This window comes from Bubalus bubalis, chromosome 8 (genome assembly GCF_019923935.1).
Source record: "Bubalus bubalis isolate 160015118507 breed Murrah chromosome 8, NDDB_SH_1, whole genome shotgun sequence".
In the NCBI taxonomy this organism is placed as follows: domain Eukaryota; kingdom Metazoa; phylum Chordata; class Mammalia; order Artiodactyla; family Bovidae; genus Bubalus; species Bubalus bubalis.
Genome location: NC_059164.1, coordinates 66,240,218 through 66,265,875, shown reverse-complemented (window position 1 = coordinate 66,265,875; position 25,658 = coordinate 66,240,218). Strand labels below are relative to the sequence as shown.

At 40.5% G+C, this 25,658-nt stretch overlaps 1 protein-coding gene across 2 annotated transcripts in view; it reads left to right on the top strand.

Moving 5' to 3' along the window:
* CHN2 (chimerin 2) overlaps positions 1–25,658 on the top strand; it is a 344,785-nt gene that overhangs the window by 313,903 nt on the left and 5,224 nt on the right. For both annotated transcript variants that reach the window (XM_006055669.4, XM_044946700.2), the window contains exons 8-12: positions 2,622–2,706; positions 7,588–7,761; positions 12,283–12,360; positions 15,160–15,297; positions 22,383–22,488. In XM_006055669.4, the coding sequence (XP_006055731.1) occupies positions 2,622–2,706; positions 7,588–7,761; positions 12,283–12,360; positions 15,160–15,297; positions 22,383–22,488 (581 nt within the window). The remainder of the gene's footprint in view (positions 1–2,621; positions 2,707–7,587; positions 7,762–12,282; positions 12,361–15,159; positions 15,298–22,382; positions 22,489–25,658) is intronic.

Here is a 25,658-nt window from a genome sequence, read left to right as displayed (position 1 = left end):
TCAAGCCTTTGAGGTTCCTACTCTCAGCCTCATCCCAGACCCTCTCCCCCGCACTCTGGTGTTCTGGCCGCCCTGACCTTCTAACTCTTCAGTAACACCAAGCTTTTTTGCTCCTGTAGGGCCTCCATAGATTCCTTCTGCCAGAAATGCTCCCTTCAAAGCCCCCAGCAGACTGGCTTCTCTTCCTTCAAGCAATTTGAGGTCACCCTTTGAAAAGAGGACTTCCTGACTGTCTTGGATAACACGGAGGCCTTTCCTAAATCTCTCTAGTAGCAGCCTCATTTTTTCTTTTATAATCTTTTCCATGCCTTTTTTTTCTTTTCTTTCTTTTTGAGATATATTATTTTACATATTATTTTATCAACCTTGCAATTTCAACAGTATATGAGCAATCATCTTTGTTGCCTTAATTAACCAGCAGGAGTCCCTCACCTCCAGGATCTAATGTCTGATGATCTGAGGTGAAGCTGACATAATAATAATAGAAATAAAGTGCACAATAAGTGTAACACACTTAAGTCATCCTGGAACCATCCCCTGTGAGTCTGTGGAAACATTGTCTTCCACGAAACTGGTCCCTGGTGCCAAAAAGGACTGGTGCTTTAGAGCATCTCTACTAAAATATTAAGAAGCCTTTGATTGCTTAATTTGTAAACTGTTCCGCTTTCAGTAGGACACTTTCCTGAGGAATTGTTTTAGAACCACGTTTCATGTGAGTGGGCCTCTCGATGAATCGTGTGTTTTGGCTCCGAGAGAATGCAAGCGCTCCCTCAGATAGAGTCTCTGCATTCCAACAAGGGGTGCTTTGTCATATCTTGGTGTCATTTCCTTGCAGCACTATTCTCCATTTTAGTCAAAACAATTCTGAGAGGTTTTTCTTTTCCCCTATCATGTTTCAAAGCAGAAATAGTATAATGGGGGAGAGTTTGCATGTGATAAACTGCAATACCAAAAGACTATTATAACATAGTTTTATTGCATAAAACCATGGTCAGAAGTTTCTCTTTTTGATTGGCTAATTGATCACTTTCTCTGCCCTGACAAATCTGTAAGTGCCATTAGGAGGGAACCAAGTCTGTTTTGTCACTATATATACAACCAATTACTAGCATATGTAAATAAATGGAGATCTGCAAGTGATGCTCTTTTTTTCTGAAGTAGAGCTCTGATGAGCATCTTTGCAGATTGTGACTGTAGTTGTTATCTTGACTATATAGGCCTGTTCAGGCCTCCCAGTCTCTAAAAAAAATAATAATAATATTGTCTGCATGTCTTTTATTTGTTAATACAGGTTTAAAACTTTGAAAATCCTTATAGAAACCATACAGTCTCATGATATTTTAATTTTGTAAAAAATTCCAAACCTCTTCACGTTGATATATGTGCCCCCAGATAGACTGCCTGTGATGGTTTCTGGCTCAGCCACAGCTGCATTTGCTTTCAAGGCATCCCCTGACTCTGTTTCTTGATGCTTACTGGTGCCAGAGAACATATATTTTTGTTTTGTTCTGTTTTTGTTTTAAATCATGACTTAATATATAGTCCTGTCACAGGAGGTTGTACATAAATAATTAGAAATAAGACCATCTTTACATCATGATTTTTTCAAAATATTTAACAACTGAGTTGGGCATCAACCAGTGAGACTGACACTCTGGCCAATCAGAAGGAACTTTCAACTTACACACTCAGAAGCTACGCGGGGTGGCCTTCATTTTCAGAGTCAACTCCCTCCTTTGTTTTGTTTTGCTCTAACTACACCATGTGGCATGCGAGATCTTAGTTCCCTGACCAGGAATCGAATCTATGCCTCTTGCATTGCAAACACAGAGTCATAACCCCTGAACCACCAGGGAAGTCTCCTCTACCTTTTTTTTAAAAAACTTTTCTTGTTGTTGTTCAATTACTATGTTGTGTCTGACTCTGTGACCTCATGAACTGCAGCACACTAGGCTTCCCTGTCCTTCACTAACTCCTGGAGTTTGCTCAAACTCATGTCCATTGAGTCAGTGATGCCATCCGACCATCTTCTGGAAGCGAATTAAAGCCTTTGAACCTTGTAATTATCCTATGCATGCATGCGTGCTAAATCGCTTCTGACTCTTTGCAACCCTCTGGACTGGACGGTAGCCTGCCAGGCTCCTCTGTCCGTGGAATTTTCCAGGCAAGAATACTGGAGTAGGTTGCCATTTCCTACTTCACTGGATAGGACAACTTTGGTCAAAAGGCCACAGTAACTGCGTCCTGCCTTCCAGAATTTGCTGAACTAAATGCAGGTTATAGGGACTGGCTCAGGCTATCTTCCGTTTATCCATGTAGTTCTTTTTTAGGGGTAGTGAGTGTCTCGTTCCTTTGCTGATGGCATGGCCCTGTAATTTTACCATTTCTCCACATTCCTTTTTGGCTCTAGCTTAGGGCATGAGGCTCAGTGGAGAATTTTCAGAAATCAAAGTGCATCTGTTTTCTCCAGGTCTGTTGCAACTCAACATCACTGGAAAGAAAAAGCCCAGTGAGGGATGCTTACTCCCACACAGGCATTTGTTTCTTGGTGTCATTCATGTCCAAGGCCACCTGCCTCCAAGTGACTGCATTTTCTGACACTTCTTCGTTTTGGCTTACAGGTCCACACGTTCCGAGGCCCGCACTGGTGTGAATATTGTGCCAACTTCATGTGGGGGCTCATTGCCCAAGGGGTCCGGTGCTCAGGTAGGCATGGAACTTCCTTTCTCCTTTTCCATTTACAGAAAGTGTCATCGTGGTTTCATGGAGGACATCTTTTCAGAGCTTGGAAATAGGCTCAGATTAGCTCAAAAGTCTAGCTTTCTGGAAGACTCAAGTCATCTCTGTGCTTAATGGAGAAACTGTTCTAGGTGTTTGCTAGAATGATAAGGAATATCTCACATTTATGCAAGAAAAGAAAAAAAAATCCAAGCAAGTCTATTTTCTTAGGCATCTACCTGCCACCCAAAATAGGTAGTTGTCCTTAAAAGAAAAAGAAACTTGATTCCAATGGAGTTGCATAGGTAGAAAAGTCACAGTCCTTTCCCATCCCTGCTTTACTACAAAAAGCGGGGCATAAAAATAATAATATAAGTGAACAATTACTCCATACCAAGCACTGAGCTAACACTTTCTATTCATCGTATCATTTAGTCTTACCAACAAACCTTGTGTGATCAGTTGTTCAGTCGTGTCCAGCTCTTTGCAACAAACCCCATGGACTTTAGCCCCAAACTTTGGGGGAGATGCAATTATTCTCCCCATTAAATAGATGAAGAAACTGAGCTTTATTGATAACTGTTCATTGCCCTTGGCCACACAGTAAGTGGTAGAACTTTGATTTGACTCCAGAGCCCAGGTCCAGTATTTTTCTGCCATCAAATTAGCAGTGAAAATACACACGTTGATTGCATGTCACATATTTTCAAAGTACTTTGAAACCCTAGGTGTTTTTCCACTTAGAACTGGATGCATACACCCATTGCTAAGTGTGCACAACACATCTTATTAAGATATACCTAACAACACAGAAAAGAATTGCCAAATTAATGTGTAACTGGGCTTCCTAATTCATCATGCCAGGCTTTTTCTGGCAAACACTTCTGGCTAGGAGCAAGAACAGCCTCCTGTGATATATTGCTTGGGTTTCCACTGATAGCTTAACTGATTTGTTTCTTGCTCGAGTATGATTTTAAAGAAACAATTTGTGTGAAGCATTTAAAATAAAATAAGTGGGCTCCAAAATCACTGCAGATGGTGATTGCAGCCATGAAATTAAAAGACGCTTACTGCTTGGAAGGTAAGTTATGACCAACCTAGATAGCATATTCAAAAGCAGAGACGTTACTTTGCCAACAAAGGTCCGTCTAGTCAAGGCTATGATTTTTCCAGTGGTCATGTATGGATGTGAGAGTTGAACTGTGAAGAAAGCTGAGCGCCGAAGAATTGATGGTTTTGAACTGTGGTGTTGGAGAAGAGTCTTGAGAGTCTCTTGGACTGTAAGGAGATCCAACCAGTCCATTCTAAAGGAGATCAGCCCTGGGATTTCTTTGGAAGAGATGATGCTAAAGCTGAAACTCCAATACTTTGGCCACCTCATGCGAAGAGTTGACTCATTGGAAAAGACTCTGATGCTGGGAGGGATTGGGGGCAGGAGGAGAAGGGGACGACAGAGGATGAAATGGCTGGATGGTGTCACCAACTCGATGGACATGAGTTTGGGTGAACTCTGGGAGTTGGTAATGGACATGGAGGCCTAGCGTGCTGCGATTCATGGGGTCGCAAAGAGTTGGACACGACTGAGCGACTGAACTGAACTGAATGACATTACATTAATATAATCTATTTCCCACACTTGAACTTACTTACAAAACAGAAACAGACTCACAGACATAGAAAACAAACTTATGGTTACCAGAGGGGAGAGGCGGGAGCAGAGGGATAAAGTAGGAATTTGGGAGTAACATTACACATTTCTATATATAAAATAAGCAACAAGGACCTACTGTATAGCACAGGGAACTCCACTCAGTATTCTGTAATAACCTCTATGGGAAAAGAATCTGGAAAAGATATATATATATATATATATATTTATTTATTTATTCTGGAAAAAATATCTGAATCACTTTGCTATATACCTGAAACTAACACATTATAAATCAGCTATACTTCAATAAAAATTTTAAAAATTAAAATTAAAAAAGATGATGTATTTCCCCATGCTGCCCATTTTGGTTCTCAAGATCATGGGACTTTAAATCCTTCCTCTGCCTGAAAAGGGCTATTTCGGCTTCTATATAGATGCAGCAGTCACTGGTGGTGGTACCTGGATGGGTCCAGGAGCACTCATATAAGTCAGCTACTCTACCCCTCCCCACCCCAGGTCTACGAGGCAAGCAGGAAACACAAGTTTGGAGACAGACTCTCCAGAAGTGTTCAAGAGACCCGGATTACCATGAAAAGCTTAGTCATCAAGAGTTACAGAGTATCTTACAGCTCAACCACTGAGCAAAGTGTTCAAATTATCTGCTTTACTCAGTGTTCATTAATTCAACCTTTTTAGATTATACCCACCAAAAATATCCCTAATTGCTTGTATTATCCAATTTCAGCAGGAAATTGGTCCAAAGTCAATATTATGAGAACAAAACTCTGGAATTCAGATTAGCTGTGAACAGCAACTTTCTCTGGGATAAGAGGGTTTGGATTTTTTTTTTTAATAAAACATATTCTAAGGCTATGTTACTATTCTCCAATGACCACGGCTTAACCTCATACTTCCTCCGAGCAGCAGGAAAACTGAAAACTGACCATTAAATGTTTGGTAGATCCATCATTGCCTCTCAATATTTTACATATTTCAAATGTTTTAAAAATTAACTAGACTTTATAGCGTATAGAATTGTATTGGTTTGCAAAAATTGAGTATTTCTACATTTGTTATAAAACATCTTTATTTTAATAAAATATAAGTATTTAATTCTACATAAAAACACTGTCATTTCAGACCTTAAAATGAAGTTTGTAAAGAAATTAAAACTAGAATTATCATATAATCCAGCAGTTCCACTTCTGGGTATATACCCAAAAGAAGTGAAAGGATTGAACAAATATTTGTACACCCATATTGATAACAACATTGTTTATGATAGCCAAAAGGTTGAAACAACCCAAGTACCCATCAGTGGATGAGCAGATAGACAAAATGTGGTACATATGTACAGTGGAATAGTATTCAGCCTTAAATGCAATGTTCTTCAGGAAATTGTGTCATGAACTATGATATGAATGAACCTTCAGGACATTGTACTGAGTGAAATGAGGCAGTCACAAAAGGACAAATACTGTATGATTCCACTTATATGAGATATCTAAAGTAGTCAGATTGATGGATGCAGAAGGAAGAATATGGTTGACAGGCTCACGAGGAAGAAGGCCCCAGGAGTTATTGTTTCATGGGTGCAGAGTTTCTGTTTTGAAAGATAAAAAAGGTTTGGAGATAGTGATGTTTGTACATAGGGGAAAGGTACTTAATGCCACTGAACTGTATACTTAAATGGTTAAAATGGTGACCTTTATGTATATTTTACCATAATTTTTTAAAATGAAATACAGTTGTTTAATTGGCAAAAAAAAAATGTTTTAAATGAAATTTGTAAGAATTCACAGTTAGTAAAAATGACTAATGAAATCACTTAAAAGTGGCTAGGCGGGCGTCCTTGTATTTTCTATCACCATATTTGCTGTTTCTTCTATTTGACTCTCACGTAGCACTCCCCACACTTTAGACTTTACATATATTAACTTATTTGATCTTCATGATAACCCTAGGAATAGATGCTATCATTATGCAAACAAGAAAACCAGCCAATTCTATTTAGTTCAGTTCACCAATATTTATATTCAGTAGATCAAATGTTGTTGACATTTACTTGAGCTTTGTTAAATTTGTCATGTTGATAAAGCTAAGATAATTAGAAGTGGTTTTGTTTTTAAAAAGGGATAGACAGAGAGAACTCACCCAGTAAAACATGACATGAAAAGCATATAATGACAAAAATCATTTATTGATGATTTCGCAAAAGTTTATATCCTCTCGAATCCTTGGTGTGGTTAAGTGCTTTTTTAAAAACAGCGACATTATAATATTATCATGTGTTTATAATATGTCTATAAAATATAAAAATGATTTTATTATTATGCTTTACACCTATGAAAACAACATTAGAAGGTATTTTGAATAGACACCAAGTCAACTTTGAACATCTTCAGCATTAAATTTTTATTTTCCAGAATGTAGACTGTGCCTTGTTATTGTTAGAGAAATTCCATCAGTGGATACCAACTGCTAATAAGGCTTTTAATATGTGCATTGAACTTAAAAGCACCTTTTCCGCTTTGGATCTTGATATGAGATTTATAAATAATTGCTCTCATCATCACATTACGTGGCATTGTTCTAAATTGCAAACTCTTGAGTCCTCCCACCAGTGTCCAGTTAGACAGTATTTCCACTCACAGGTGTCAAAATAAGGCAAGTAGAAAGGACAATGGCCTACTCAAACTGCCCAGCAAAGAAGACAGGAGTGGAAAGTATGGGCCATTCTCCAAGAAGGCAGAAGAGTATGCCAATGGTCATGGGGGTCTCAGACCAAAGATGAGAGATTCCTACAGACAGTGTAATCATGTCTTCCGCAAAAGGAGTGTCACAAAGTCAAGGGAGACACCCTAGCAGAAGTCCTCGGTGCCCTTTGTGGGAGATGATTTGCTCTTGGAATCTAAACCCAAAAGCCCTCAAACAGACCCAAAGTTTCCAGTCCCAGAAGGGAAAAAAACATGCAAACAACCTAATTACCAAAACTGTCTCTGTGAGATGTCTCTTTTCTTCTCAATAAGAGAAGGCTTATTGAGAAAAATGGAATTATTTAAGTTTCATGAGTACAGATAGATTTCATACTCATCTGTGGACAGCACCACCTCTAAGTGGCATGGATGTTCCAGAGAGATACAACAAGCCCTGGGGGTGTTTTCCTTTTACTTTTACAAAACAGCCAGGCAAGACTAAAGTGGCTTCTCTTTTCACAGACTGTGGATTGAACGTACACAAGCAGTGTTCCAAGCACGTTCCCAATGACTGCCAGCCTGATCTCAAGAGGATCAAGAAGGTGTACTGCTGTGACCTCACAACACTTGTGAAGGCTCACAACACACAGAGACCCATGGTGGTAGACATCTGCATTCGGGAAATTGAAGCAAGAGGTTTGGAAAAAACTCCTTATTATAGTGACTTTCTTTTTAGTGTTGTCAAGGAGCCTTTATTCTTATAATTGTTAAATTGACTCTCCACTATTGATCTCAGGGAAATGGTCTGCGTGCACAAACACACACACATACACACACACACAAACTAAATCCAACCAATGACATCAATTTCTGTTTCACATAAAAACCATGCATGCATGCATTTAATACATGCTTGCCAAGCATTCATTATGTACTACACACTGGGGACATAAAAGTTATAGTTCATGCCTTTAAGAAATTCATAGGATAGTATACAGAATCAGGGGTGCAAATAAATAAATCTATACATGCATACGTGCATGTGTGCTAAGTAAATGCTGTGAGTACGTGTATTCAAAATACCATGGAGTCACAAAGAAGGACATTTTAATCTTATCTGAGGAGAGTTCAGAAAGGGTTTATGGCAGAGGTGAGGTCTAAATCAAGTCTTTTAAAATGCTTCTTTTAAAAAAAGTTAAAAAGTTATTGGTCAACACATGTATTTTCTACCACATAGAAATTTATTCCTAGTATTGATTCTGTTTATTTCAAAGAGGAAAGCTAAAGATTGAAAGATTTGTCCACCAAAAACTGACAATACAAGGAAGATGGGAACATTTCAAAGAAAAGATTCTTTATATTATGCTTGAGCCATCTTTCCTTTATTTGAGCTTTGTTTGGCCACTTTTCAGTATCAAAATGTTCAGTGATATGGTGGTTATAGTGTAGTGGAGAGAATTTGGATTGTTGGATGTAATTTGGGTAATTGGAGAGGCTTTTACAAGGGTTGCCATGGATGTACCCTACTATAGCTGGTACCCTTGTTGTGTCCAAATTGGCTTACTATATGCTACAGGTATTTATGCATTTGCCAACTATCCCATTCTTTCCAAAACAAAAGATGATATTATAACTTGTTTTCCCAAACCTTTTAGGGATAGGAAATGATTCCCTCTTCCATGCAGGATGAAAACTATAGCTAATCTGTTCCCTTAAGACTCGCTCATTTCATCTCAGATTGTAAGAAACGCCTCCTGCCTTTTGTCTGCTGGGTCTGTTAGAGTTGAGTAGGGGCTTTGGGATCTGGTGAGTTCTTGATGCAGGGCTGAGGTGGGTACAAGTTGAGGAGATGCCCTGACTCTGGATGAGTGGCTTGGAAGAGCAGCCCTGGGTACTGCCGTTTTGAGGGTTCTGCTACCCCAGAGGGTCAGATAATCAGCCTCTCCAGAGCTTACCACCAGGACCTGCACTTCTCTGAAGAAGCTGGGATCATCCCATGGTGATCCTCATCAGAGACTGCCAACAGCTGGAGGCAAGTGACTACCACATCTGATGGCTAATGTGTCCACAGAAAGCACAGCACTAAGCATGTCTAGTATAAGAGCTAGAATAGCACAAGTTAGGAATCTGTGCTAGGAGTCACAGCAAAGGGACTGGAGCTACAGGCATTAGGGTCCCATGCATGTGAGCAGAAACCAGAGAATGGGCTGGAAGAAATTCATGTGACGCTTCCATTTCCAGTTTCACCACTGGAGCATCTTATCCCATCTTCAATCCATAGTCAATTTCTTATTGTTCTCCAGATGCCTTTATGGCCATTTGTTTCTGCATAATGTGGCAGAGTGAAAAGATCATGAACTTGAAGTTAGATTCCCAACCATTTCTCATATCAGCTACAGTATGACCTTGGGCAAGTTACTTACTCCATTTGAATATCTGTCTCCTCATCTTCAAAGTGAACAGATCAGTTGTAGCTCATAAGGTGATTGATTCATGCTTCCATGATGGCTCAGATGGTAAAGAGTCTGCCTGCAATGCGGGAGACCTAGGTTTGATCCCTGGGTTGGGAAGCTTCCTTGGAGAAGGGAATGGCAACTCACTCCTGTATTCTTGCCTGGAGAATTCCACAGTCAGAGGAGCCTGGCAGACTACTGTCCATGATGTTTCAAGGAGTCAGACACAACTGAGTGACTAACACTTTCACTTTCTTTTCTTTCATCTTCAAAGTGAACAGAATCACTTGTACCTCATAAGGTGTTGATCCAGATAACCAGCCCAGTACAGGGCCCAACATATAAGACTCAAGTGTGTTATTTCTTTTTTACCTGATATGACCCGATCCTTTAACTCCACCTCCAAATCTGTGTGTCTGACCAATGTACTTAACCCAGATGCTTTCATGCTATCACAGAGACCCCAACTAATAGTGACATCAACAACATGAAAACCTCTCTCTCTCCAGCAGCAGTCCAGGGCTGGTGGGGCAGCTGCCCAGAGGCAGGAATTCAGGCCCCCAGCTCGTTACCCCATCATCTCTAAGTGCTGCCCTCCTCTCTATGGTCCCAGATGGTTATCACCATCTCATCTCACTCTGGCCAAGAGCAAAAGGGCATGCCCTTCAAGTCCACAGGCAGCACTGTACACATCACCTCTGCTCTCTTCACATTGGCCAGGATTTTATGGCCTCTTCAATGGGTGTTGTTCTAAAAAACCAAAGGTTTCTTCACATAAGAGGAAAGGAGAATTAATATTGGAAGGGAGGTGGCAGCCTCTGCTAACTCTGGCAAAGTCCAGCCCATCCCTCATGACTTCCTCCATTTATTTATTTATTTATTTATTGTTACTGTGGACCATTTCTATCATCTTTATTGACTTTGTTACAATATTGCTTCTGTTTTATGTTCTGGTTTTTTGGCCACGAGACATGCGGGATCTCAGCTCCCTGACCAGAGATAGAACCCACACCCCCCGCATTGGAAGGCGGAGTCTTAACCACTGGACTGCCAGGGAAGTCCCATGACTTCCTTAAAGGCAGTTCCTCAGTAAGACCTTCCCTGTAGCTTCTTCTATCAAAAGGCAGGGTTACTGCCCACTGCACTGTGCTCCCAAGTGCCACTGTGTACTCACCTCTGTTGCAGGGTGGGTTACAACTGGACCAAGGCATGCTTAATGCACCACCAACTAGAACCAAGTCTCATCTATGGGCCAGTTCAGTTGATCACTAGTGGCACCCTAGACAACTGTCCTGAGACAAATTCTGAATCTGAGTGGGGCTCAGTAGGAGAGAGAGCTGAGGTCCATGAAGAGTGTCTCTGATGGCCAGAGGAGAGAGGAGGGGCAGTCTCTGTGCCATGCATTTGCTGTCTCTGATGCAGACCTAATGTTGCTTTTGTTCAGTTCCTAAGACCCCATGGACTTCAACAGGCCAGGCTCCTCTGTCCCTACTATCTCCCAGAGTTTGCTCAATTTCCTGTCCATTGAGTCAGTGATGCTATCTAAACATTTCATCCTCTGCCACCCTCTTCTGCTTTTGCATTCAATCTTTCCCAGCATTGGGGTCTTTTTCCAAAGAGTCAGCTCTTTGCATCAGGTGGCCAAAGTATTGGAGCTTTAGCAGATCCAGTGCCAACTTTTATATATGGCGGACAGTATACATGATAAACAGAAATGTACTTTAGTTACATTGCTTGACAGACTGTACTGCAGCAGCAGTAGAAACTTTTTATTTGCTTATTATGACTGTAGCTATAGTTTGATAGCAGCTGGTTTTTGATATACAAGGTCTGAAATCTTATCCTCTGTCCTTTCTGATACTTTGAAATATCCTAACAAATCAATAAGGTCCAGGAACTGCACCCACATCTTTTTCTTACCCTAAATATGCAGTGATCAAGTCTCCAGACTCATTCATTAGAATTTTACTTTCCTGCATCTATTTGTATAATCATTTATTTGAAGGTATACCATTTAAATCAATCATATGTAGTTAAACATTTAACATACTGTCATTATTATGATAAACACATAGGCTATAAAATTTGGATAGTTCTTGTAAAATCAGGATAAGATGTACCATACATATGCACTCTTGTGTACCGAGCACCGTGCTACCTACACTATGGCATATGGATTGAGATGATGCTGGGGAGAAAATAGTTTGCTGAAGTGAAGTCTCATCCACTGTCAGATGAACAAAGGAAGCAGGACATCATGACTGATGAGAATCTTAACCTTGGGTTCACTCTGCAGAGCCAGGCAGGAGGAAGACCAGATCCCGAGGTCTCCACTGCCACACAATCAATGAAGACCGATGCACAGAAACTGAGATGGACATTTCAAGTTCTGATGTGATAATGTGTAATATATAAGAGCGTGCTTGTGTGCATTTGTTTCCCAGTCACTCAGTTGTATCTGACTCTTTGTAACCCCATGGACTGTTGCCTGCCAGGCTCCTCCGTCCATGGAATTTCCCAGGCAAGAACACTGGAGTAGGTTGCCATTTCCTTCTTCATGGGATCTTCCTGACCCAGGGATCAAACCCGTGTCTCCTGCATTGGCAGGCAGATTCTTTACCACTGAGTCACCAGGGAAGCCCCTAATAAGAGCACTGACTACATTTGCTCATTTCCTGATAGCATGCAGTGTAGATAGGAAATTATATTCATTTTTAGGTGCTTTAGGAAGCTACAGTTAAAATATATCTCCTTTTTTTTACAGGATTAAAGTCAGAAGGCCTTTATAGAGTCTCTGGGTTCACAGAACACATCGAAGATGTCAAAATGGCATTTGACAGAGGTAGGCTTGCCCTTTGCATGTATGTGTGTTAGTTGCTCAACTGTGTCTGACTGTTCATGGACAGACCCCATGGACTGTAGCCCACCAGGCTCCTCTGTCCATGGGATTTCCTAGGCAAGAATACTGGAATGGGTAGCTGTTCCCTTCTCCAGGAGATCTTCCCAACCCAGGGACATAACCTGGGTCTCCTGCATTGCAGGCAGATTCTTTACCATCTGAGCCACCAAGGAAGCCCCAGACTTGCATGTTATTGAGTGCTAAATGACTTATCCTTAGCATCTTCTCTTTTGGAACCAGTTTTATTCATAATGGAAATGGGGTTTTAGAGCTACTAAGAGCTGTTCTTTAGGAAGCCAGGAAGTAATGTTTTGTAATCCATAGTTCTCTCATAGTTCTCTGATTCTCTGGGGGAAGTGTTTTTTAAAAAGTCATGGACAGTTCACCACATGGAGAAGTGAGTTTAAAATACTACTTGAATAATCAGACAGCCTTTGGTCCCATTAAGCTTCTTGACTTTGTTGCCCAACATTTAAGATCTGTCACATGGCACCATGGCACATGGTACCTTCTGCATCCTCTACCTCAGATCCCATTTATTCTTCTCCTTCTCCCAGAGATCCAAAGAGGAGAGCATAGTGATGGGGGTACCCCTGGCACTAAACTAGGGGAAGTTTAGGAGGTGACTCCTTTTCTTCTTGATGACTGTGCCATACTGTCCTCCAGGCCATATTCTCGCTTAGGCCAGATATCATGAGCTAACTAGGGAACTCATTAAAAATACAGATCAGCAGGGCCCACCCTGGGAACTCATTCAGGAAGCTGAGTGAGCCTAAGAATCTGTATTTCCTTTGAATGATCCAAATAATTCTGATACAGCCAATCAGAGATGGAACCTCTGGCCCACTAGATAGGTCCTCTGCTCTGTAGAATAGTAGATGAGGTCTTTGATGATCTATCTGCATGCTCATAGCCACAGCCTCCTCTCTATAGACTTTGTACCCTAGCAATACTGAAGTATTCCCCACCTCTCTTCATGAACAAGCACCTGGGGTCACCTTGCTCTCTCCATCTAGAATGTTTTCACAATTCTGCTTGGCAAACACCTAATTGTTTTATCAATGTCAGCTTAAGTCTTCCCTTTTCATGACTGTTCCCTGACCACCCCACACTGACCTAAGAATTCCATTTCCTTTTCCTCTGTCCCCGTCCATGTTTCCACATTTCTCCAGCAGAGCTGTCTTCCCATTTCCTTGCAGTTGTTGAGCTTCATGCCCGACTTCCAATCTAACCAGAGTTATTTGAACAAAAGTACCATTGGCCTTCTGTATCTGCAGGTTCCATGTTGGTAGACTCAACCAATTGTGGATCAAAAATATGTTTTTTAATTCCAGAAAGTTCCAAAAAGCAACACTTGAATTTGCCACAAGCTGGCAACTATTTATGTAGCATTAACATTGCATTAATATTATTTACATAGCATTTACATTGTATTAGGTATTATACATAATTGGAGAAGTCAATGGCACCCCACTCCAGTACTCTTGCCTGGAAAATCCCATGGACAGAGGAGCCTGGCGGGCTGCCATCCATGGGGTCGCTAAGAGTCGGATACGACTGAGTGACTTCACTTTCACTTTTCATTTTCATGCATTGGAGAAGGAAATGGCAACCCACTCCAGAGTTCTTGCCTGGAGAGACCCAGGGACGGGGGAGCCTGGTGGGCTGCCGTCTATGGGGTCACACAGAGTCGGACACGACTGAAGCGACTTAGCAGCAGCAGCAGAGATGATTTAAAGTATACAGGAGAATATACATAGGTTATATGCACATAGTAAGCCATTTTATATAAGGAACTTGAGCATCCACGGATTTTGGTACCCATGCAGTGGGGAGTCCTAGAACCAATCTCCCATGGATACTGAGGGACAAATTTATGTCTTTTCTTCTTTAATTCCCTAGGGCTTAACAGTGCCTGGCCTATGGTAGGTTCTCAGTAATTGTTTGTTAAATACATAAATAATGCGATCAGATGGCCTATCTGCTACACTCTTACTGTTTTCTGTACATTAAGAGCTTTTTAATCCTCAGAACCAAATTCGCTGAGACATTTGTTCTTTCTTTCAATTCTCTATAAAAAAGATAATGCTAATAGTCCCTATATGATTGAAAAAATTTTATAGATTGTGACAGTTAAATTGGACTGATATCTACTAATGGTAAAAACAGTCAAAATATGTCTTCAGAAAGATTGCAAAAAATAGTAAGAAATATAACATTACCTACACATGAGGGAAGGTTTAAGTTTCCCACATTAAAGTCTTAGGGATTAAGGAAGGAATAATCAAGTGAAAAGAAACTTTGGTAAGCCTGAAAGAAACACTAAAATCTGAGTATATTCAACTTATTTTATGTATGTGATCTTCAAATCCAAAGAATACTATATGAGATTCTTGATTTTATAACTTCAAATTAGATTGTTATCCTATTATAAGCTTTGTGTCTAGAATATAAATTACTGTGCTAGACTTCTATTTAGCAAATTACCAGGGGCTGGCACCCAAAGAACTATTTTAAGTCTATTTCACTACATTTTTGGCTCTACTTACCCTCAGACCCAAAATCCCTCTTACCAAACTTCTCTTTGTTACTTCCTGCATCTCCATGTTATTAGATGCCAAGAGAGTCAGCTGAGACTTGTAAGGGAGCATTCATTGTCGCATCTTTTTTTTCTTTCTGGGCACGGTTTAACTTGGTGAAATAAGATCCTAATTAGGAACTGGATCACTGATTGTTTTTCAGATGGTGAAAAGGCAGATATATCTGCCAACATCTATCCAGACATAAACATCATCACTGGAGCCCTTAAACTGTATTTCAGAGACTTACCCATTCCTGTCATCACCTATGATACGTATTCCAAATTTATAGAAGCAGCGAGTAAGTATTGAGTACTAATTGTTTAATGGCACCAAATTTTTAAATGTGATGCTTTTGACTTCAAGAAAATGAAAACTCAGAACCTGATTAAATTATGGCATGAGGACTTGCTTTGCCAAGTGAGGGCACAACAGTACAGTTAGTAGAAACCCAGACATAGTGCACTAGCTGAGTGGAACCAGTGATAAGCCAATTCTACTTGGCTGATGCTGGGGACCAGGCAGTTCTGCCTCTCCCCACTGTTTCTTCTATGCTGGAAACCAACACAGACTTACTCTGTTATATGTTGAAAGTGAAATGCAGAAGTAAGCAATCAGATATTCTTCAGTGAGGGCTGTTTAGATTAACTACTTTCATCTATTAAGCAGAATCCCCTTGCTAATTGATTAAAGTCATACCCCAAGTTAGGGCACATTGATGCTGTTCAAAATTAGTAACAGGCCAAGAAGATCCTGTATCAAATACTATCCTAGGAACTCTCACCGATATCTCCTTTTTTAACCTTTTCATCTAGCTGATGAGGCAAATATTGTAATCCCATTTTACAGAGGAGGTAAACTAAGCTTAGGGAGCTGGGCTCATGGGTCCAGAAATGGAGCACTAGCATTAGTCTTCCATCGGCCCAGAGCTGCTCCTTCAGGGTCTGGCCCTTGGGTCAATGCTGTCAGATGAGAGGACCTGTGCGTGTCTGTGTGTGTGTGTTGGGGGTAGGGGGAGTTGCATTACACTTTCTCCAGGACTGTAGTGAGGAAGGGGAGATTCAGGTGCTAGAATGCATGACACAGAAGTCAAGCACATTGTGGTCAGAAAAGATGCTTGGAATGATTTCAATTTTTTTGAATTTACCAAGGCTAGCTTTATGGCCCAGGATGTGATCTATCCTGGAGAAGGTTCCATGTGCGCTTGAGAAGAAGGTGAAATTCATTGTTTTGGGATGAAATGTCCTATAGATATCAATTAGGTCTAACTGGTCTATTGTATCGTTTAAAGTTTGTGTTTCCTTGTTAATTTTCTGTTTAGTTGATCTATCCATAGGTGTGAGTGGGGTATTAAAGTCTCCCACTATTATTGTGTTATTGTTAATTTCTCCTTTCATACTTGTTAGCATTTGTCTTACATACTGCGGTGCTCCCGTGTTTGGGTGCATATATATTTATAATTGTTATATCTTCTTCTTGGATTGATCCTTTGATCATTATGTAGTGACCATCTTTGTCTCTTTTCACAGTCTTTGTTTTAAAGTCTATTTTATCTGATATGAGTATTGCTACTCCTGCTTTCTTTTGGTCCCTATTTGCATGGAAAATCTTTTTCCAGCCCTTCACTTTCAGTCTGTATGTGTCCCCTGTTTTGAGGTGGGTCTCTTGTAGACAACATATGTAGGGGTCTTGTTTTTGTATCCATTCAGCCAGTCTTTGTCTTTTGGTTGGGGCATTCAACCCATTTACGTTTAAGGTAATTATTGATAAGTATGACCCCGTTGCCATTTACTTTATTGTTTTGGGTTCGAATTTATACACCATTTTTGTGTTTCCTGTCTAGAGAATATCCTTTAGTATTTGTTGGAGAGCTGGTTTGGTGGTGCAGAATTCTCTCAGCTTTTGCTTGTCTGAAAAGCTTTTGATTTCTCCTTCATACTTGAATGAGATCCTTGCTGGGTACAATAATCTGGGCTGTAGGTTATTTTCTTTCATCATTTTAAGTATGTCTTGCCATTCCCTCCTGGCTTGAAGAGTTTCTATTGAAAGATCAGCTGTTATCCTTATGGGAATTCCCTTGTGTGTTATTTGTTGTTTTTCCCTTGCTGCTTTTAATATTTGTTCTTTGTGTTTGATCTTTGTTAATTTGATTACTATGTGTCTTGGGGTGTTTCGCCTTGGGTTTATCCTGTTTGGGACTCTCTGGGTTTCTTGGACTTGGGTGATTATTTCCTTCCCCATTTTAGGGAAGTTTTCAACTATTATCTCCTCAAGTATTTTCTCATGGTCTTTCTTTTTGTCTTCTTCTTCTGGGATCCCTATGATTCGAATGTTGTAGCGTTTAATATTGTCCTGGAGGTCTCTGAGATTGTCCTCATTTCTTTTAATTCGTTTTTCTTTTATCCTCTCTGATTCATTTATTTCTACCATTCTATCTTCTAATTCACTAATCCTATCTTCTGCCTCTGTTATTCTACTATTTGTTGCCTCCAGAGTGTTTTTAATTTCACTTATTGCATTATTCATTATATATTGACTCTTTTTTATTTCTTCTAAGTCCTTGTTAAACCTTTCTTGCATCTTCTCAATCCTTGCCTCCAGGCTATTTATCTGTGATTCCATTTTAATTTCAAGATTTTGGATCAATTTCACTATCATTATTCGGAATTCTTTATCAGGTAGATTCCCTATCTCTTCCTCTTTTGTTTGGTTTGGTGGGCATTTATCCTGTTCCTTTATCTGCTGGGTATTCCTCTGTCTCTTCATCTTGTTTAAATTGCTGAGTTTGGGGTGTCCTTTCTGTATTCTGGCAGTTTGTGGAGTTCTCTTTATTGTGGCGTTTCCTCTCTGTGTGTGGGTTTGTACAGGTGGCTTGTCAAGGTTTCCTGGTTAGGGAAGCTTGTGTCGATGTTCTGGTGGATGGAGCTGTATTTCTTCTCTCTCCTTTCGAAGAGTTGGGCTGCTTTTCTGGGTGCCTGATGTCCTCTGCCGGCATTCAGAAGTTGTTTTGTGGAATTTACTCGACATTTAAATGCTCTTTTGATGAATTTGTGGGGGAGAAAGTGTTCTCCCCGTCCTACTCCTCCGCCATCTTGGCTCCTCCCTCTCCAGGACAGACTTTAAAACAAAGGCTGCCAAATCAATTAGCTCTGAGAATGGGCGGCGCTGGCGTGCTGGGCCCATACCCGGCCTGCCTGTGATGCATCTGCACCGAGGACTTAGTTGAGTCTAAGATTCCAAGCATCTTTTCTGACCACAATGCAGTAAGATTAGATCTCAATTACAGGAGAAAAACTATTAAAAAATCCAACATACGGAGGCTGAACAACACGCTGCTGAATAACCAACAAATCACAGAAGAAATCAAAAAAGAAATCAAAATTTGCATAGAAACGAATGAAAATGAAAACACAACAACCCAAAACCTGTGGGACACGGTAAAAGCAGTCCTAAGGGGAAAGTTCATAGCAATACAGGCACACCTCAAGAAACAAGAAAAAAGTCAAATAAATAACCTAACTCTACACCTAAAGCAACTAGAAAAGGAAGAAATGAAGAACCCCAGGGTTAGTAGAAGGAAAGAAATCTTAAAAATTAGAGCAGAAATAAATGCAAAAGAAACAAAAGAGACCATAGCAAAAATCAACAAAACCAAAAGCTGGTTCTTTGAAAGGATAAATAAAATTGACAAACCATTAGCCAGACTCATCAAGAAACAAAGGGAGAAAAATCAAATCAATAAAATTAGAAATGAAAATGGAGAGATCACAACAGACAACACAGAAATACAAAGGATCATAAGAGACTACTATCAACAATTATATGCCAATAAAATGGACAACGAGGAAGAAATGGACAAATTCTTAGAAAAGTACAACTTTCCAAAACTCGATCAGGAAGAAATAGAAAATCTTAACAGACCCATCACAAGCACGGAAATTGAAACTGTAATCAAAAATCTTCCAGCAAACAAAAGCCCAGGTCCAGACGGCTTCACAACTGAATTCTACCAAAAATTTAGAGAAGAGCTAACACCTATCCTGCTCAAACTCTTCCAGAAAATTGCAGAGGATGGTAAACTTCCCAACTCATTCTATGAGGCCACCATCACCCTAATACCAAAACCTGACAAAGATGCCACAAAAAAAGAAAACTACAGGCCAATATCACTGATGAACATAGATGCAAAAATCCTTAACAAAATTCTAGCAATCAGAATCCAACAACACATTAAAAAGATCATACACCATGACCAAGTGGGCTTTATCCCAGGGATGCAAGGAGTCTTCAATATCCACAAATCAATCAATGTAATACACCACATTAACAAATTGAAAAATAAAAACCATATGATTATCTCAATAGATGCAGAGAAAGCCTTTGACAAAATTCAACATCCATTTATGATCAAAACTCTCCAGAAAGCAGGAATAGAAGGAACATACCTCAACATAATCAAAGCTATATATGACAAACCCACAGCAAACATTATCCTCAACGGTGAAAAATTGAAAGCATTTCCTCTAAAGTCAGGAACAAGACAAGGGTGCCCACTTTCACCATTACTATTCAACATAGTTTTGGAAGTTTTGGCCACAGCAATCAGAACAGAAAAAGAAATAAAAGGAATACAAATTGGAAAAGAAGAAGTAAAGCTCTCACTGTTTGCAGATGACATGATCCTCTACATAGAAAACCCTAAAGACTCCACCAGAAAATTACTAGAACTAATCAATGACTATAGTAAAGTTGCAGGATATAAAATCAACACACAGAAATCCCTTGCATTCCTATACACTAATAATGAGAAAACAGAAAGAGAAATTAAGGAAACAATTCCATTCACCATTGCAACGGAAAGAATAAAATACTTAGGAATATATCTACCTAAAGAATCTAAAGACCTATATATAGAAAACTATAAAACACTGGTGAAAGAAATCAAAGAGGACACTAACAGATGGAGAAATATACCATGTTCATGGATTGGAAGAATCAATATAGTGAAAATGAGTATATTACCCAAAGCAATCTATAGATTCAATGCAATCCCTATCAAGCTACCAACAGCATTCTTCACAGAGCTAGAACAAATAATTTCACAATTTGTATGGAAAAACAAAAAACCTCGAATAGCCAAAGCGATCTTGAGAAAGAAGAATGGAACTGGAGGAATCAACCTACCTGACTTCAGGCTCTACTACAAAGCCACAGTCATCAAGACAGTATGGTACTGGCACAAAGACAGAAATATAGATCAATGGAACAAAATAGAAAGCCCAGAGATAAATCCACGCACATATGGACACCTTATCTTCGACAAAGGAGGCAAGAATATACAATGGATTAAAGACAATCTCTTTAACAAGTAGTGCTGGGAACTCTGGTCAACCACTTGTAAAAGAATGAAACTAGAACACTTTCTAACACCATACACAAAAATAAACTCAAAATGGATTAAAGATCTAAATGTAAGACCAGAAACTATAAAACTCCTAGAGGAGAACATAGGCAAAACACTCTCTGACATACATCACAGCAGGATCCTCTATGACCCACCTCCCAGAATATTGGAAATAAAAGCAAAAATAAACAAATGGGACCTAATTAACCTTAAAAGCTTCTGCACATCAAAAGAAACTATTAGCAAGGTGAAAAGACAGCCTTCAGAATGGGAGAAGATAATAGCAAATGAAGCAACTGACAAACAACTAATCTCGAGAATATACAAGCAACTCCTACAGCTCAACTCCAGAAAAATAAATGACCCAATCAAAAAATGGGCCAAAGAACTAAATAGACATTTCTCCAAAGAAGACATACAGATGGCTAACAAACACATGAAAAGATGCTCAACATCACTCATTATCAGAGAAATGCAAATCAAAACCACTATGAGATACCATTTCACACCAGTCAGAATGGCTGCGATCCAAAAGTCTACAAGTAATAAATGCTGGAGAGGGTGTGGAGAAAAGGGAACCCTCTTACACTGTTGGTGGGAATGCAAACTAGTACAGCCACTATGGAGAACAGTGTGGAGATTCCTTAAAAAACTGGAAATAGACATGCCTTATGATCCAGCAATCCCACTGCTGGGCATACACACTGAGGAAACCAGAAGGGAAAGAGACACGAGTACCCCAATGTTCATTGCAGCACTGTTTATAATAGCCAGGACATGGAAGCAACCTAGATGTCCATCAGCAGATGAATGGATAAGAAAGCTGTGGTACATATACACAATGGAGTATTATTCAGCCATTAAAAAGAATACATTTGAATCAGTTCTAATGAGGTGGATGAAACTGGAGCCTATTATCCAGAGTGAAGTAAGCCAGAAAGAAAAACACCAATACAGTATACTAACGCATATATATGGAATTTAGAAAGATGGTAACAATAACCCTGTGTACAAGACAGCAAAAGAGACACCGATGTATAGAACAGTCTTATGGACTCTGTGGGAGAGGGAGAGGGTGGGAAGATTTGGGAGAATGGCATAAAAAAAAAAAAAAAAAAAAAAGAAGTCAAGCACACTTTGAGGAAGTTTTTATTAAAAACTATAATCTTTAAAGGTATATGTTGCTAAATATAGTAACAAGATACCTAATGGGGAGAAACGTAGGCAGACTGGAATCGCTCAGGGTGTAATTTCCAGATGAGCTGTGGCTATACTCCCTGGTCAGAGCATTCTTTCCTGGATCCCAGTGGTCCACTGGGGAAGCTTCTGACAGCAGGTACCCTCTGCCCCAGGAGGAATGACCAGGAGAGCTTTCTTTGAATGGCTGCCAATACCTATCAGAGTCCTGAAAACAGAAGCATGCATGCTTCCTCCCATTGTTAACGTGCCTACTATCTACTTCCTAACCTGGACAGCACCCTGGGCTTCACCATGCCAACATTGTGACAAAAAGTGCCAACAGTGCACCCTGAATTGGCTGGCTCACCTGCCAGTGCCCTTGCATTATAAAGTGGATTCAGTTATGCCTGCCAAGAAAAGATTTGGTAGACAATTTCAAGAGAAAGCTCCCAAGTGTGGTCCAGTCTAAATTAAAGCTGGTCATAGTTTCTAGCAAATCCAGTGTTCAGAAGATGGGCAAAGCACAGTCTGTGCATGTGCCACCAGTAAGTATCTACAAGGCTGCAGATTCCTGGAGGGCAGCCTCCTGCCATGCAGCCAGTGGACATTCAATACGCATGTGGCTCCCAGCCTCAAACCCTTTCTGGAATAAGACAAGACATGAATAAATGGATCACTTTAAATGAAATATTATTAGACATCCCCTTCACCTGTAGCCTGAACAAACCAAACTTCTTATAGTTTCTCTGAAAACTTTAATGTTTCAGCACTGCACTGATATTCATTATGTGTGATCTTCACAGAAATCTCCAATGCGGATGAGAGGCTGGAAGCGGTCCATGAAGTGCTGATGCTGCTTCCTCCTGCCCACTATGAGACCCTCCGATACCTGATGATCCACCTCAAGAAGTAAGCTGACACCTCCTTGGCGCCGCCTCCGCACACTCTATCTGCCCTGCACAGTTGATGCATTAGGAAAAGTGCACAACCTCCCCAACCCACTGAGTGGACAGATCCTCCTTTTAAGTGAATTAGAGGTCAGCCCACTGATAACCCTAGACACTCACTCTGTGTCTAGGAGATAGCAGAAGCTGCTTCCCGCACTTTAGATGTGTCCTGTCTCTGAGGCTGGTACTGTTAGGAGCCTCACGTTACAGGTAATACTTCTGAAGCTTAGGGACATGACACAACTGATGCAGAGAGGCGAGGTAAAGCCAGGATGGAAACCCAGTTTGACCCATAGCCCCTAATCTGTTTTAACCATGTGTCTAGGCTGCCCCTGAGTCTGCACCCTCCTCCCACAAAGCCTTGAACTCTGTGTTCTGTCCCTCCTCCTTTTGCTCACCCTAAACCCAGACTCCTGAGCTGCCTTCTTTCTGGGCAAGCAGATTTCCACCCTGATTTCTTGTTTCATCTGATGTATTAATTATCTGTCGTGTGTGTGTGCTCAGTCATGTCCAAATCTCTCCAACCCCATGGACAGCCCACCAGGCTCCTCTGTCCATAGGATTCTCCAGGCAAGAATACTGGAATGGGTTGTCATTTCCTCCCACTGACTGACAGATTGCTTGAAACTGTAAGTGTTTATTATTGCATAGTCTCTGTGGACAGGAATCCAGGTGGCTTTTGCTGGGTGCCTTTGGGTCAAGGTTAATAATGAGGCTGCAACCAAACTGACAGCCAGGCTGCAAGGCTCGAGTAGGAAAGCGTCCACTTCCAAGCTCACTCACATGGTCTTTGGCAGGATTCAGTTCCTCAGAGGCGACTAGCCTGCAGGTGTCATTTGCCAACTGTTCTCAGAACAGGAGCCCTGTTTCCTGTCATATGGATCTTCCCATAGGCAGCTCCCCACATGGCAGCTGGCTTCTCTTACAGCAAGCAAGCAAGGCACCCACGACGGAAGACAGCCTTTCTGTAACCTAATCTCAGAAGCCATACCCCACTGCTCTTGCTATTACTCTATGTGTTGGAAGCAAGTCACTAGGTCTAGCCTATGGTCTAGGGCAGCAGTCACCAGCCTGTTTGGCACGAGGGACCAGTTTCGCTGAAGACAGTATTTCCATGGACCAGGGTTTGGGGGATGGTTTGGGAATGAGTCAAGCAGATTACATTTATTGTGTACTTTATTTCTATTGGTCTTCTCTGATAGCTCAATTGTTAAAGAATCTGCCTGCAATGCAGGTGAGCCCAGTTTGATTCCTGGGTCAGGAAGATCCATTGGAGAAGGGATATAGGCCACCCACTCCAGTATTCTTGGACTTCCCTTGTGGCTCAGCTGGTAAAAAATCCACCTACAATGCCAGAGACTTGGGTTCGATCCCTGGGTTGGGAAGATCCCCTGGAGAAGGGAAAGGCTACCCACTTCAGTATTCTGGCCTGAAGAATTCCAGGGACTGTATAGTCCATGGGGTCACAAAGAGTCGGACATTACTGGGCAACTTTCACTTATTTCTATTATTATTACATCAGCTCCACCTCAGATCATCAAGCATTATTAGATCCTGGAGGTCAGGGACCCCTGCTCTCGGGGAAGGAGTTACAGAAGGGTATGGATTCCAGAAGACAGAGCTCACTTGGGGGCCTTCTCAGAGGCTGCCTGCCACAGGGGCTACACACTGGGTTATTTGTGTGAGGGCATGTGAGACAGAGATGGCTGTTTACAGTACACTGGAGTCTCTGGTTCCAGACTCTTTTACCTAAACCACAGATCTCTTTCCTTCACTGTACTTGTGAGGTCAATATATTGGTCTTTGAGATGTTGACAGGATCAGGGTACTTACGTGTGCCTTCCTCTGTGTTTTGGGGGGATATACAGTAGCAGCCCATTTTTAGATAAAATAAACCAAAAAACATCTATACTGACCAATTTACAGATCAGTTCAGTAAATGAAAGGAAACAAGTTGATAAAACTATAGAAATGCTTAATGCATTGAGGTTTTAATTTTTCTACCTTTAAAACATATAAATACTCTTGTTCATATTCAAGGTGATCAGAAATGTAACAGTTATCTTAGAGTCTCATTTTGATTAATTTATTGAAGAATACAAGTAAATTTTGGATAAAAAATAGGCTTGAATGTCAGTCTTCCTTTTAATTAGCTATAAGTTATTTCTTTCAGTGTCCAATTGTGATACTTTGAAAGGCAAAGTTAAAAAATGCTGACACATCCCAGTTGAGTCTTAAATGCCAATTATTTAGTATTTTTACTATGGAGGGGTTGCTATCTATCTTGTCTGGTCAGGTGTGGTGGCTGACTTGATGGACAACTATGAGTAGTTTGAAAATGAAGAAAATCCTCTTTCTTACCTCCCTCTTAACTTTGCAATGTGAAGGTAACACAAGCTGAGTTGACCTTTCTAAAATAATGCTAGATGGCTAGTCTTAGGAAGGTCAGTTCAGCTTCATTACCTTCACAGTGCAAAGTTAAGATGGCAACCTACTCCAGTATTCTTGCCTGGAGAATCTCATGGACAGAGGAGCCTGGACAGCTATAGTCCATGGGGTTGCAAAGAGTGGGACACGACTGAAGCAACTTGGCATGCACACACGCACAGCTAGGCTTAATTAGCTTTAAGAGAATAAACACAAAGAGATAGCTCTCAGTAAAAAACTTAAACATATGTCAATCCTATTTTGCTCTTCTTTGAAGAATGTACTCCCTTTTAGATCTATTGTGAACATCCTAAAACCTTAATTCCTTAAAGCAAGAATCTGAGAGATCATAATTTTATTCTACTTAGGAAGGTGTTAAGCCAACTTTGGAATTTGAACTTCATGTTTAAAGGCTTTGCAGTTCTTACCTGGGTGTTTTTAAAATAATTTTATTGGAGTATAGTTGATTTCTGTTTTGTTACTTTCTGCTGTATGGCAAAGTGAATCAGTTATACATAAGCTGATATCCACTCTTTCATAGATTCTTTTCCCATATAGGCCATTACAGAGTGCTGAATAGATTTCCCTCTGCTATACAGTAGGTCCTTATTATTTGTCTATTTTATATATAGTACTATGTGTATGTCAAGCCCAATCTCCCAGTTTATCCCTCCCTACCCCCATTTCCCCCAGGTAACTGTAAAT